Source organism: Elgaria multicarinata, chromosome 5 (genome assembly GCF_023053635.1).
Source record: "Elgaria multicarinata webbii isolate HBS135686 ecotype San Diego chromosome 5, rElgMul1.1.pri, whole genome shotgun sequence".
Taxonomy (NCBI): Eukaryota; Metazoa; Chordata; class Lepidosauria; order Squamata; family Anguidae; genus Elgaria; species Elgaria multicarinata.
The window spans coordinates 52,405,985-52,418,633 of record NC_086175.1 but is presented as its reverse complement, the minus strand read 5'-3'; the positions used below and the strand labels follow the sequence as shown (position 1 = coordinate 52,418,633).

The 12,649-nt window shown below is 39.8% G+C and overlaps 1 protein-coding gene across 3 annotated transcripts in view; it reads right to left on the bottom strand.

The window, feature by feature from the left end:
- STS (steroid sulfatase) overlaps positions 1-12,649 on the bottom strand; it is a 119,874-nt gene that overhangs the window by 68,763 nt on the left and 38,462 nt on the right. For 2 of the 3 annotated variants that reach the window (XM_063126350.1, XM_063126352.1), the window contains exons 2-5: positions 12,200-12,380; positions 9,405-9,526; positions 6,880-7,002; positions 4,369-4,792 (exon numbers count right to left, since the gene is read on the bottom strand). In XM_063126350.1, coding sequence (XP_062982420.1) covers positions 4,369-4,792; positions 6,880-7,002; positions 9,405-9,526; positions 12,200-12,345 — 815 coding nt within the window. In that variant the 5' untranslated portion in view covers positions 12,346-12,380. Of the gene's footprint in view, positions 1-4,368; positions 4,793-6,879; positions 7,003-7,442; positions 7,589-9,404; positions 9,527-12,199; positions 12,381-12,649 lie in introns of those variants that run through there. The other variant, XM_063126351.1, reaches the window with a different exon arrangement.

Here is a 12,649-nt window from a genome sequence, read left to right as displayed (position 1 = left end):
TAAATAGTGCACAAACATAAAACACAGCTATCCCAAAAGCGTTATGACCCACAGGGTCTTCATCAGTGGGATAAAATTATTTACAGCATTCTAGCCTCAAATACCAAAGATTTTAATTAGTGATTCAGTTATTTTATTTTAGTCTGTATAGTTCCATTTGAATGTTGAACATTGTATCATGCTAATTTTTCTAAACCCTTTTTGTTTTTTGGATTGACTTTGGTTTAAGACACCACTTTTTATAATACTGGGGTAACCTGGGCCAGGAGAGAAAGGAGGCAGCAGAGTCTGCTCAAGACCTCTACCCAGGCTTACCAAACACTAGCACAGATAGAAGAGGGTGCTGGCAATCAATTCCGTTTCTAATAAAATTCCTAAAATCAAGCCATGAACTGCAATTTATCCTGAATTTTGCCTTGAATGAAACCTACAGATCAATCCTTTTCTTTCTGATAAAAGTTAATTCTATTGCAATGCCACACCACAAATTATGCCGCCCCTGGTGTGTACACGTTGTGGACAAGGCAGACATAATGAAGACAGCAGCACCACCACGTTAGGGTACCCAGCCCAGCATAGTTCTGCTGACTGCCCCTCCTGTTCCTCTAGGTGACTGCTGTATGTGGAGAGATGTCTGGCCACACCAGCAGCCCAGTGGCAGCAACCCAACCAGTTGCCCCAATATGTGGTGTGCTGGTGCCGAGCGTGATCCCCAGTGCGTGGGAGGGGGCAGAGTTTTCAATTTTCTGGAAAACAATAAATTCAAAGGCCTGAGAAATAATAATTTTGGACCCATGGTTTGTGTGTTCAAAGTAGAATTCTTTAAAGCCCATGAATAATATTGAAGACTTATATACAATACCAGGTCCATGTCTTGAATGGGGTGGAGACTTATACTTTCAGTGCTGCTATGTCTGTGTGGCCTCTCCATCTTTTTCACTGGTTGTAGCTATTGCCTGTTTCCTTGCTTCTGGGTCTAATTGGCACCACCTCCCAGAGAAAGAGAACATGATACGAGGACGTTGCTGCTGCTGCTGCTTCTCTTTGTTCCTTTCAATCCAGGGTGGCAAAACATGCGGCCTGCCCTTCTGTGCACACCCCTCTGCACCCTGCTCCAACCAAATTTGTCATAATGGTGGCAGAAGAAGAAGAAAATTCTGCTGAAATGAGGCGAGGCCACCGTGGCAAAATAGGGCCTGTTTAGCTTTGTTTTACAGCAATTTGAGCAGTGTGGCCTTCCAGGGGAGTGAAATTGTCCCCGAAACCCTTGGGTGTTGTCTACTCCTGCTCTCAATCTTTGCTCGCTCAGATTGGGCAGGTGAACAGGCAGGAACAGCAGGCAGGGAAGCTTCAGGAACTGACAGTGGTGTTTGGGATTTCCTCCCCCACACACCCACCGATTTCTCCCCCTATATCCTATTTACCTGTAAAAGCTCATACACCCGGAAAAGGTACTTTATGGCCTCCTCACTAATAAACTGTGCATGCATATATTGCAAATACAAAACTGAAGAATATGCATATTTGTAAAATATTATTTAAGCCAAAAACAGTTTGTGGCTCCTAAAAGGCAAACATTTGGCACAGCTCACATTTTATAGCTTGATACAGATCATATCAAAATGGCATTTAAGGTATGGCTGAATTTAAAAATGAGTATAAAAATGAAAAAAAAAAGGCGTCAAGAACAAATTCAAATATAGAACAAAAATGAGAAGATTGTGACTGTTATTTATAGGTTAAGAATTTTTTTAAAACAACAACTATTGTATGTCTGAGTTATCTATTCCTATGCAGAGTAATTTCCCCATGCTTTCAAATAGCTACATGCGTTTGACATTTCATTTCTCAGTCCCATTTCACAGTCTTAATCTTCAGATATACAGCATCCGAGAATGATGTACGTTTTGCTTTCCCATAAGACTATAAATAGGCTTTGTCAAACTCAAGAAAACATATTATTATTATTATTATTATTATTATTATTATTATTATTATTATTTGCAAATACAAGCACATATACACCTTTCTCTGTTAGTGCCAATACAGGAGAAGAAAGTTTAGATCAATAATGAAATAAATGCAGTTTGGCAGAAGAATGCAAAAATGAGAGCTCTGCGGAGGAGTTCATACTTGGGTTCTCTAGGGTGACTGTATGGAAAGGAGGACAAGGCTTCTGCACCTTTAACAGTTGTATAGAAAAGGGACTGTATGCAGCACCTGGTGAAATTCCTTCTTCATCACAACATTACACTCCCCCTGCACTGAATGTAGTGTTAATTAAAATAATTAGCACATGGAGGCTGATGTCTTTTCACCATTAACTACTTGCAAATTAAAATAAATCTGCTACATACATGATACATAATAATTTCATTCTGAATGTCCAAAGTCACTTTCCTTTTGGAGGACTGAAGACTTCTGATGTTTTGTAATATTTATTTATTTACAAACAAACAGGAGTAGCGTGCAGAACAGGGGCAGGAAGCGCTAGGTCCAAAACAGCATCAGCCTTCACAAGCAGTAGCAGTATCTCTGGGGCTCAATTGAAAAAACAAAGAACAACTGTCTCTTTTCCTAGAATACTCAAAAATGATTTCCTTAAGTGCAGTCTCTGGTTAAGAAAAACAGTTTTGCAGGTTCTTGGCCATCCTGCAGGTATGTAAGAGCTAAGACGACATATGAGAGCTATACTACACATTACACTAACCACATATCATGTAGTTCAGCCTTCCTCAACCTGGGGAGCTCCAGAGGTGTTGGACTACAACTCCCAGAATGCCCCAGCCAGCTGGCTGGGGCATTCTGGGAGATGCAGTCCAACACCTCTGGAGCGCCCCAGGTTGAGGAAGGCTGATGTAGTTAAGGTTAGTTTCTTAGTTACTGTAGTGTAAACAAACATGGCCCAATTCGGATTGGGACCACTGCAAACCAGGAGAGAAGAATTCAACACCCACACCACTTCTCACATCAGTCCGTTGGTTTCTGTTCACCACTCTGCTGCTAAGATCATCTTCTTGGCTCGCCGCTCTGACCATGTAACTCCACTTCTGAAATCTCTTCATTGGCTTCCAATTCACTTCAGAATCTAATATAAACTTCTCCTGTTGACCTACAAAGCTTTTCACTGTCTAGCTCCTTCCTATCTCTCCTCTCTCATCTCACACTATTGCCCCGCTCGTGCTCTTCGCTCCTCTGATGCCATGTTTCTTGCCTGCCCAAGGGTCTCTACTTCCCTTGCTCGGCTTCGTCCATTTTCTTCTGCTGCCCCTTATGCCTGGAACGCTCTTCCAGAACATTTGAGAACTACAAGTTCAACCGCAGCTTTTAAAGCTCAGCTAAAAACTTTTCTTTTTCCTAAAGCTTTTAAAACTTGATTTTGTTCTGACTTTATACTGCTAGTTTTACCCTACCCAGTGCCTGTTTACCCTACCCTGTGCCTGTTTGCTTTCTCTTCCCCTCCTTATTGTTTTATTATGGTTTTATTAGAATGTAAGCCTATGCGGCAGGGTTTCGCTATTTACTGTTTTACTCTGTACAGCACCATGTACATTGATGGTGCTATATAAATAAATAAATAAATAAATAAATAAATAAATAATAATAACACCCACACACAAATTCCCCTCAAAATTTCCCACACACTTACAGGAGGGGGGATTGGAGAGATTTAAAAAAGGGTGGGGGGAATCTCCACTGTTGTAAGGAAAAATGGGTTGTCCTCCCCTCCTGTAGCACAGTGGTTCACATCTGAATCGGGGCCCCATGTAATTAAAGACCAGAGTTAATAAAAAGCTAAGCCTTAGCTACACACTCTGTCAGAAGACACCTTAAACCATGACTTTAACCATGGTGAATAAGGCAAAAAGCCTTATTCAAGGCTTAGCCATGGTTTAAGGGCCTGTGATTACCATAACCTGTAGTTTGGCTCTGCTGCTCTGATCCACACATTTTTTTTAATGGCCAAGTCATCTCAAAGCCAAAGGGCAGCTTTGAATAATGGGACCAACAGATTACTGGCGAATACATATAAGTAGTATTTTTGTAAGACTAAACCGATGAATGATATAGATTAATGTGCAAACCTGTCTACCAGATAATTTTAACCTGTATGTTCAGTGAGCTATTTGACAAACCCTACAAACTGTGTCTAAACAGCTGTTCTAAAATATCCCTTTACTAATAAGACCATGGATGCTCTACAAATCCCTTGGGATCCAGTGGCAGCCCTCACTCACTTCACACTTTATTTATTTACCTTTAAATGTTAATAGCATGAACAGAAGGAAAACTATTCCCATTGTATTCATCCACCATATCACAGGTATGAGAGTGAGATTCCAGAATCATTAAACTAGACACACTTACCTTCTTATAAAACTTTTGGCTTCTTCTGTAAATCTCTCAGTTAGGTTCTCATAACTCCAGGGTTGCTGGATAATATTGTGATTTCTCATCAAGAAGCAGTTTAGATACCGAAAGTTATAAAAGAAGAACAGCAAGAGTCCAATGAACACCGAAACCATTAATAAGAAATAGCCCAGTACTCTGTGAGGAATGTGGAAGAGGCCAATATAATGAAGAACTTCCAAAGAGATTAGAGCAATCCCAGCGATCTGGAGTCCTGTATTCATGAACTTTTTAATCCCTCTGATAAACACGCTTTCGTGCCCAGGTCTGCAGTCTCTAATATTGTTCACAGGGTTCCCGTAGAAATAATCAAATCCATGATTTAAAGGGTGGTGGCAGAAATCATCACTGCTGTTGCAGTTAATTCCAAGATGCCATTTGCCTAAATTAAAAGAGGCATACATATCTTTCAGATGGATTTTCAGTTGTAGCCCTGTGGCCTTCCCATTGCATTCTTTTTGGCTCTTTTGTGCTATTAAAGATCCTTAACCCTTAGGAATGCAAACCCTGGGCGACTCCCATTATAATCACTATCAAGTGAAGAGTGCCCATCTAGTCCTTCACTATGTGAAGAAGATCACTGGTCTCCTCAGAGTGCGATCTTATGCGTATTTAGGCAGCAAATAGTCCTACAGATCCCAGCATACCTCACCCAGCCATGCTGGCTGGTGAATGCTAGGAGTTGTAAGACCTTTTTCTAACCATGCATACGAGTGAGCCCATAGTGTATGAACCAGGGCAGTGATTCATAGATAACAGGCTGATAACACTATAGACCTGTTCAGACAACACGCTAAGCCATGGTTAGGCTGTCAACCCTTTTGCAGCAAATAGTTAGGGAGTGTGCTTAAGCCATGGTTATGTAGCCACCATGGTTAGGAATGGTTCACACAGCATCCTAAGTCATGGTTCACACGACACACTGAGCCATATAGTTTAGCTCAAAATGCTTACCCACTGTGGCTTAAAGTATCATCTGAACGGGGTCTATGTAGTATCAAGACTGAAAGTTAGGTTTTCATTTTATTTATCAGCTATTAAGGAATCAAGAATGGAGATTACAGATGAGGAATAAATTCGTTTGGTTCACATGTTAATAATGCAAACTGACCTAATGTTGCACTTTTGAACCAATATGTGAACCAAAACTGTTATCCTTCAAGATTCATACTTCTCCAGATTTTGCAATGGGATTCTCCAATCAAAAATGCACAAAGAAAAATGAGTGTAAAAAAAAAAGTTGCAGATAAAAATTAATACATTTGTGAAAATATTGTTCAATAATGAGCTGTTGAGTTTTACCCTTAAAGGCAGCCTAAAAATAATTGTAAGTACATCTAATAAATAAAATGAATCTTCATTTGGAAAACTGCTTGCAAAAATTCTGCATATCAGGAAAAAGTACATGAAAATTGCCCATAGTAGGAGAAACACACACAAAAATGCATACACATGTTCATGGGAACTTAAAAATTGTCAAAGTTTGGGATGAACTGACCTTAAGATAGGAAAAAAATAACAAAGTGATAGAATCCTAAACTGACAGATTAAGTTCTGTTCAGTAATGGACATTAGTTTTGATGTTGTTGTTTTAAAATCCTCTTCTACAGTAAAACAACCACTAGCGTGCTTTAGTGTAATGATTATTTTATGGTAGTCTTCGAGCTCCTATGGTTATTTTGGAATTTCACAGGGATTCAGACAAAGAAAAAACATTGAACCTGATGAAATCTCAGCATTTTATTAACATTGCTTATATATTCATTTAATCATACTTAACGCATATCCATTAAATTTGAGAATCAAGATAGTTATAACTAACTTAAGTTTACTCTAAGTAGACCAGATCTACACCAAGCAGGATATGCCACTTTGAAAATGGTTTGAAAACTGTATATTGTGTGTGTCCTGGGCCCCAACAGTTGTCACTACTGTTATAAACCGTTTTAAAGCAATAGTGTAGTTCCTGCTTAAGTCTGGATCCAACCCAACATATCAAGTTGTGATTATTGCTTTTATGTTGTGAAAGAATACTTAAAACCTGCTAGATGTCAAGGTGAGTTGTAAACTAGTTCCATGAATTAACAATATGCAATAATTAACAGAATGCGAAAAATGTGTAACGTAGTTACACCATCACAAAGCATATAAGATTCAATAGTTCTAGGATACACAATTCAGTAGCTCAGGGACAACTACAACATCACCAATCTATTGAGCTTGCTCGATAACATTTTTTTAAATTATTATTTCAGAGGGTATTTGGGTCTCAATGATATTGTAGTTTACTGTTGGAATTTCTATTGGCATTTCCTGTTTTATTTTAAATTGTGTTATTTACTTTGTTAAATTGTGTTATTTAACTTGTAAGCTGCTTTGGGGGAACAATTTTGGGTCAAAAACCAGGGAATACATTTCTAAAACAAACAAAACTGCCACACCAAGCATGTACATCATGATCAGTCTTACCTATAAGAGCTGTAGAATAACCCTTCTGCTGCAGAAGTTTTGCAAAAGTTATTTCTTCAGTAGGAAGTCCACCAGAAGAGGCAGAAAATAAAAAAACTCCTACTAAATGCAAGCTAGCCATTCCTAAAGGAATTAAAAAATACAGAAAAGTTGAGGCAAAACAGTTTTCATTAACAGAATATATACACTTCAAAATGAAGCAGTCTTGGAACAACACTTTCTCAGATTAGGTATGAAATACAGTACTCTATTTCATTTATGCTGGATCATTTTTTTTGAGTTTCCATTGATGCAAAAGTGAGAATAAAAACCATTGGGGAAATTTCTGCTGAGTGTTTTTCAAGGTCAATGTTTTTCCAACCAGGTGCTCCCAGATGTTCTAGACCAAAAGTTCCACCATTCCTGACCATTGGCCATGCTGGCTGGGGATGGGCATTGATGTCCAAAACATCTGCAAGGCACCAGGTTGGGGAAGGCTGTTCTAGGTGCGGTACAGTAGCTAAGGCTGCAATTGTATACCCAAGTACCTGGAATAACTGTCATTGAAACTCAATGGGACTTACTTCGGAAAAGTGCTATTAAAGGTTGACTTATGAATCAGAAAGTGCTGACCAAGACTCTTCTTCTTTGCCCTTGGAGAACAATCAGACTACTAGGCACAAGGGATAGGGCTTTTTCAGTAGTAGCACCTCACTGATGGAACTTGTTACTGTGAAGGAAAGTTGGGGTCCACAAAATTCCTTTTCTAAAATCGTTTTATTTAACAACACATAATACATCATATACATACATAACAATAACATTCCTCTTCATTTCTTAGCTATACATTCAACTTCTTAAACTAACTCACATTAATAAGTGCCCCCCACCCTCGGGATCTTATTCTACTTTTCAAAATTGCATTGAGTCTTCTGGAGGTGTTCTTCCTCTTCCCCTTGACAATACTTGAGGAAAGGGGAGTTCTTTTCTCCCCTTTATAAAAGAGTAAGATGATAATGAAGTTAGTAAGTAGCATACATGGAGAGTGCTTTACTGAGGAGATCCCGCTATGAACAGATAATGTTCTTGGCCACTCAGAACGCCTGCAAAATGTATTATAGCACTACTAAATTCTCCCATTCCTAAAATATCCACATATATATGTAATAAACAAGTCCGAATTTCTTGGGGAAATTGGGGGACTCAATTCAAGCAGTGACAGCATAATCTTATACATGTCGACTGAGAAGTACGTCCTATTCTTTTTAGCAGACCTTACTTGCAGGTAAGTGTGGATAGGATTGCAGCCTAATCTGTTTAGTATTTGCAGGTAAGTATCCACAGATCTCTACCAACTGTTCATGCTAAAGTTATGAATTGCTACAGACTAAAAGAAACATAGTTCACTCAGAGAAAATGAAACTGTCATGGTGTGTGATAATGCCAACAGTCAAAATGTCAGTTATGTCCAACCTGATATTTCTTTTTCATTATGTTCTTTTATTTGTTTCAATAACTTTACTAAAGAAGTGAAATTTGATAGGTATCTTCTCGTTTGGAGAGCCAAGGAGGCACAGGCTGCTGGAGTGAATACATTCCAAAAGAGTTTGGATGAAGGAGAACTAATCATCTAATATTAAAATCTACTATGAGGCTTCTCAGGTAAACTAGGTCGTGACAAGACATTTTGCTGCCTGTGGCAGAATAGCCAATCACACCCCTCCCTTCCCCAAGTCAAGGTGCATAGTACACAAGGCCAGTGAAGTTAATTTGACACCCAGGTCAGAAATTTTTTCTATCCTGGCAGTAAAAACACAACTAAAAGAACAAATAATTAACAATTTGGTGCCCTTTTATGATGTCTCATATCAACTGCCTGAGGTGACTTCATTAATTTGCCTAATGATTGGGCCAGCTCTGCAGATTAGATTAGATACTTGCTTCAGTGACTCAAGAATATACCAGGGCACAGAATGGCTTGGAGCAAGAATCTGTTTCCATACACTTAAGAGTATTCATAAACATCGGACAAATATTTTAATTGCAAACAACAAGTATATATAAAACAAGGTAAACCATGCTGCTCAATGAGGAAAAAAATCCAAAATCTCAGCCTGGAAACCACTTTTTTCGGAATAACCAGAAGATGCAGACTTCATGACTTCATCATGCCTTTATATGACCCTGTTCAAATGACACGCTAAGCCACAGTGATTAAGCTTTTGAGATAAACATTATGGCTTAGTGTGTCATGAGAACTATGACTAGGCACTATGACTATGGTGGCTACAGAACCATGGTTTAAACATGCTTGCTAACTATTTGCTGCAAAAGGGTTAGAAGCCTAACCATGGCTTAGCGCCTCATTGAACAGGCCCTCTTTCCCCACTTCCTCTCTCCGCAACCTGCTTCTGTAACTTGCTGCCTTGTGAAGAGATCTGGAAATCACAAAAGCTTGCCCACAATTTTGTGCATACTTGGTAGGCCCTAATAAAGGCATTGCCTGACTGTGGATTTTGGAATACAGATTTAGGAACTTACTTTACCTGATCTGACAGGATAGCGGCCTGTCAAGAAAGCTGCCCTGCTTGGGGTGCATAGTGGAGAGGCTGCTATATGATGAGTCAGTTTTGCTCCTTCTTTAGCTAACTTGTCAATATTGGGAGTCCTGTGGGGGAGGGGGAGAGAAACAGCACTTTAATTGCATCTTTATTCTGAATATGCAGAGATGAGCGAGTTCAGGCTATTTAAAATGGTCATGATGTTCCATTAGATCAGCCTTACCCAACTTGGCACTCTACAGATAGTTTGAACTGCAACTTCCATTAACCTGAGACAACATGCCAACTAGTCAGGGATGATTGGAGTTGTAGTTCAAAACATCTGGGAGCTACCAGGTTAGGGAAGGCTGTTCTAGATTGTGACTTATAGATATAAGTCAACATATAGTATATGCAGAACAGTTAGGTGGCATAGAACTACAACGTACTGTGTATGAGTGTGAATGATGATGATGGTATTAGCACAGTGTATCAAGTAAATCTAAATTTGAAGGAATATGTGTTTTGAAACAATCTGTAAGTCACATCCCCCAGTCTGTGCTTAAATATGGAAGGGGTGGTGGTATTTTCACTATACATGTGCTTTTCTTTTCTCAACCTACAAGGAGTTTTATACAAGCAAGAGAATATATGACATCCTTCACAATCCTAGTGGTTATCAAAACTGCCAAGATCCTTTGTATTTGTCAATGATGTCTCACCACTGTTATTCATGCTGTGGTATCCTCCAGAATAGACTATATGGAGTTTGGGAAGTGGATGAAGAGTCTTCTTTTTTCTTTTCTTTACTTGATAAACATCCCCAGCATGAGACTCTTCTCTAGCCCGGCTGCACTTCTTGAACTCCCAGGAGACAACATGACCTTGCCCTCTCCAACAGGCATTCAGGAAGAACTCCCAGGTTGCAGAAGCTGCTTTGAAAAAAAGCTTCCTTTCAAAGAACAAATGAGGCTTTTGGAGGCTTAGAAAAATGCTCATTTTGCTTGCTTTGTTCTGTTGTGAGCAAGAACAGAACTTTTCTAAAGGTCTAAAAGCCCCAATTGCTCATGCTTTGGAAGCTTTTGCAGCCCTGGAGCCTTCCTGAATGCCTATTGGAAAGGGCAATATTACATGGTCTCCTGGGAATTCAGAAAGAGCTGTGAAGCTGGAGAGGAGTTGTGAGCTCCTGCAAATGAAGGGGCTGTTTTTTAAAAAAAAATTGAAAGAAGACTCCTCAGCCACCACCTACACATAAAAAGGCAAGCTGAAATCCTGTCATCCTTGAGGAAAAAGCTGATTCCCCTCTATTCGGCCCTGGTTAGGCCTCATCTAGAGTATTGCATCCAGTTCTGGATGCCACACTTCAAGAAGGACGCAGACAAGCTGGAGCATGTTCAGAGGAGGGCAATGAGGATGATCAGGGGTCTGGAAACAAAGCCCTAAGAGGAGAGACTGAAAGAACTGGGCATGCTTAACCTGGAGAAGAGAAGATTGAGGGGAGACATGATAGTACTCTTCAAATACTTGGAAGGTTGTCACACAGAGGAGGGCCAGGATCTCTTCTCAATCCTCCCAGAGTGCAGGACATGAAATAATGGGCTCAAGTTACAGGAAGCCAGATTCTAGCTGGACATCAGGAAAAACTTCCTGACTGTTAGAGCAGTATGACAATGGAACCAGTTACCTAGGGAGGTTGTGGGCTCTCTCACACTAGAGGCCTTCAAGAGGCAGCTGGACAGCCACCTGTCAGGTATGCTTTAAGGTGGATTCCTGCATTGAGCAGGGGGTTCGACTTAATTGCCTTATAGTCCCCTTCCAACTCTGCTATTCTATGATTCTATATCGCCCAATAGCCGAAGCTCTCTGGGTGGTTCACAAAAATTAACACCATTCAAAGTATAAAACAACAGTATAAAACATGATATAAAATACAATGTAACATATCTCCTGGTCAATGCCAGCTCTAAGTTTTTGAGGGCCCTTGGGACAGACATCTGCAATGGGACACCTCCCTCAATGAGCCTACCTTCCCACCACCATTGTCACCAGCTGCTATGGCTCCTCATCTTCCTTCTCATCAGTACTGCTTGTTTGCTCGCTTGACAGTGCTTAAAGTAGCCATTGGCATCTACTGCACCTTCTTCTTACTACCGCCATTGTCTGGACTGGAGTGAGAGGCAGATGAACAAGCAGGTTGCAATAGTGAGGAGGAAGAGCAATTCCAGAGGGCTCCTGCTGGACTGTGGTCCCTCAGCAGGAGCCCAACTATGCAAACTCTTGACATCTTTGGTGAAGCTCCTATTCTATCTGAACACCACGGCAGGCTTACCTAGCTGTAGTAACAATGGTCCAAGTAGCATTGGACAGCTGGGTGTAGCCGCACTTTAATTTCTCATGATGCCTCAGGGCGATGCTATCTCATGGGCATTACGGGAATTCAAATGGTGACTAGATCTACCCATATCACAATACTGGAAATATAGGGCTAGAAAAATAAAGGGGAACCAGGGAGGACATCCAGAGTGGGCCCTACTAGAGTGCTTGGGCATTGGCAGGTGCCTGACAATTTTTAATAGTTTTCATTTCTGACTGCAAGAAACAAATAAAGGTCAACCAAACAGAGGAATACATTTTATTTTTCAACCAGAAAGATAAAAAAGCAACCTTGTGGTTGTATCTTTTACAATTACTTTGACCAGAAGAATCTCTTTGTAGGTGTGTATGTCAGGCTAAAAATCACTGTAACATTTTAGAGTATTTAACTATATCATGCACATAGATCATTAAAAGTGTTAGCAAACCTTAGAGTTGTGTTTCCATAGCATCCCAAGTCTCCAATGCCAAGGTCATCAGCCATGAATAGCACTATGTTGGGCTTTGAAATCCTTCCATTTATTGCATTGCTTGCTTGCCACAAATAAAGCATCATATGAAAAAGGATAATCATTCTGCTGCTTTAAGGTGAGATTGCTTCAAAGGTACCTGTTTATAAAAGAATGTTGTTATATGCACTAATTCTTTTAAAAACCACCATAATAATCTGACCTTGTAGATACAATGAAAACAATACCAAAAAGGAAGCAAAGTTCCTTGTGGTTCTAACAATTATTCATATTATCAGAATTTACAACCTTTCATGGTTTTAAATGTTTTATAATAGCTGTTTTCCCACATATGAAATGAAAGATAAATGCTAAATTTTAACAAACAACCTTTCATATATTTGATAATGTTCAAGGACTTCTGAATGT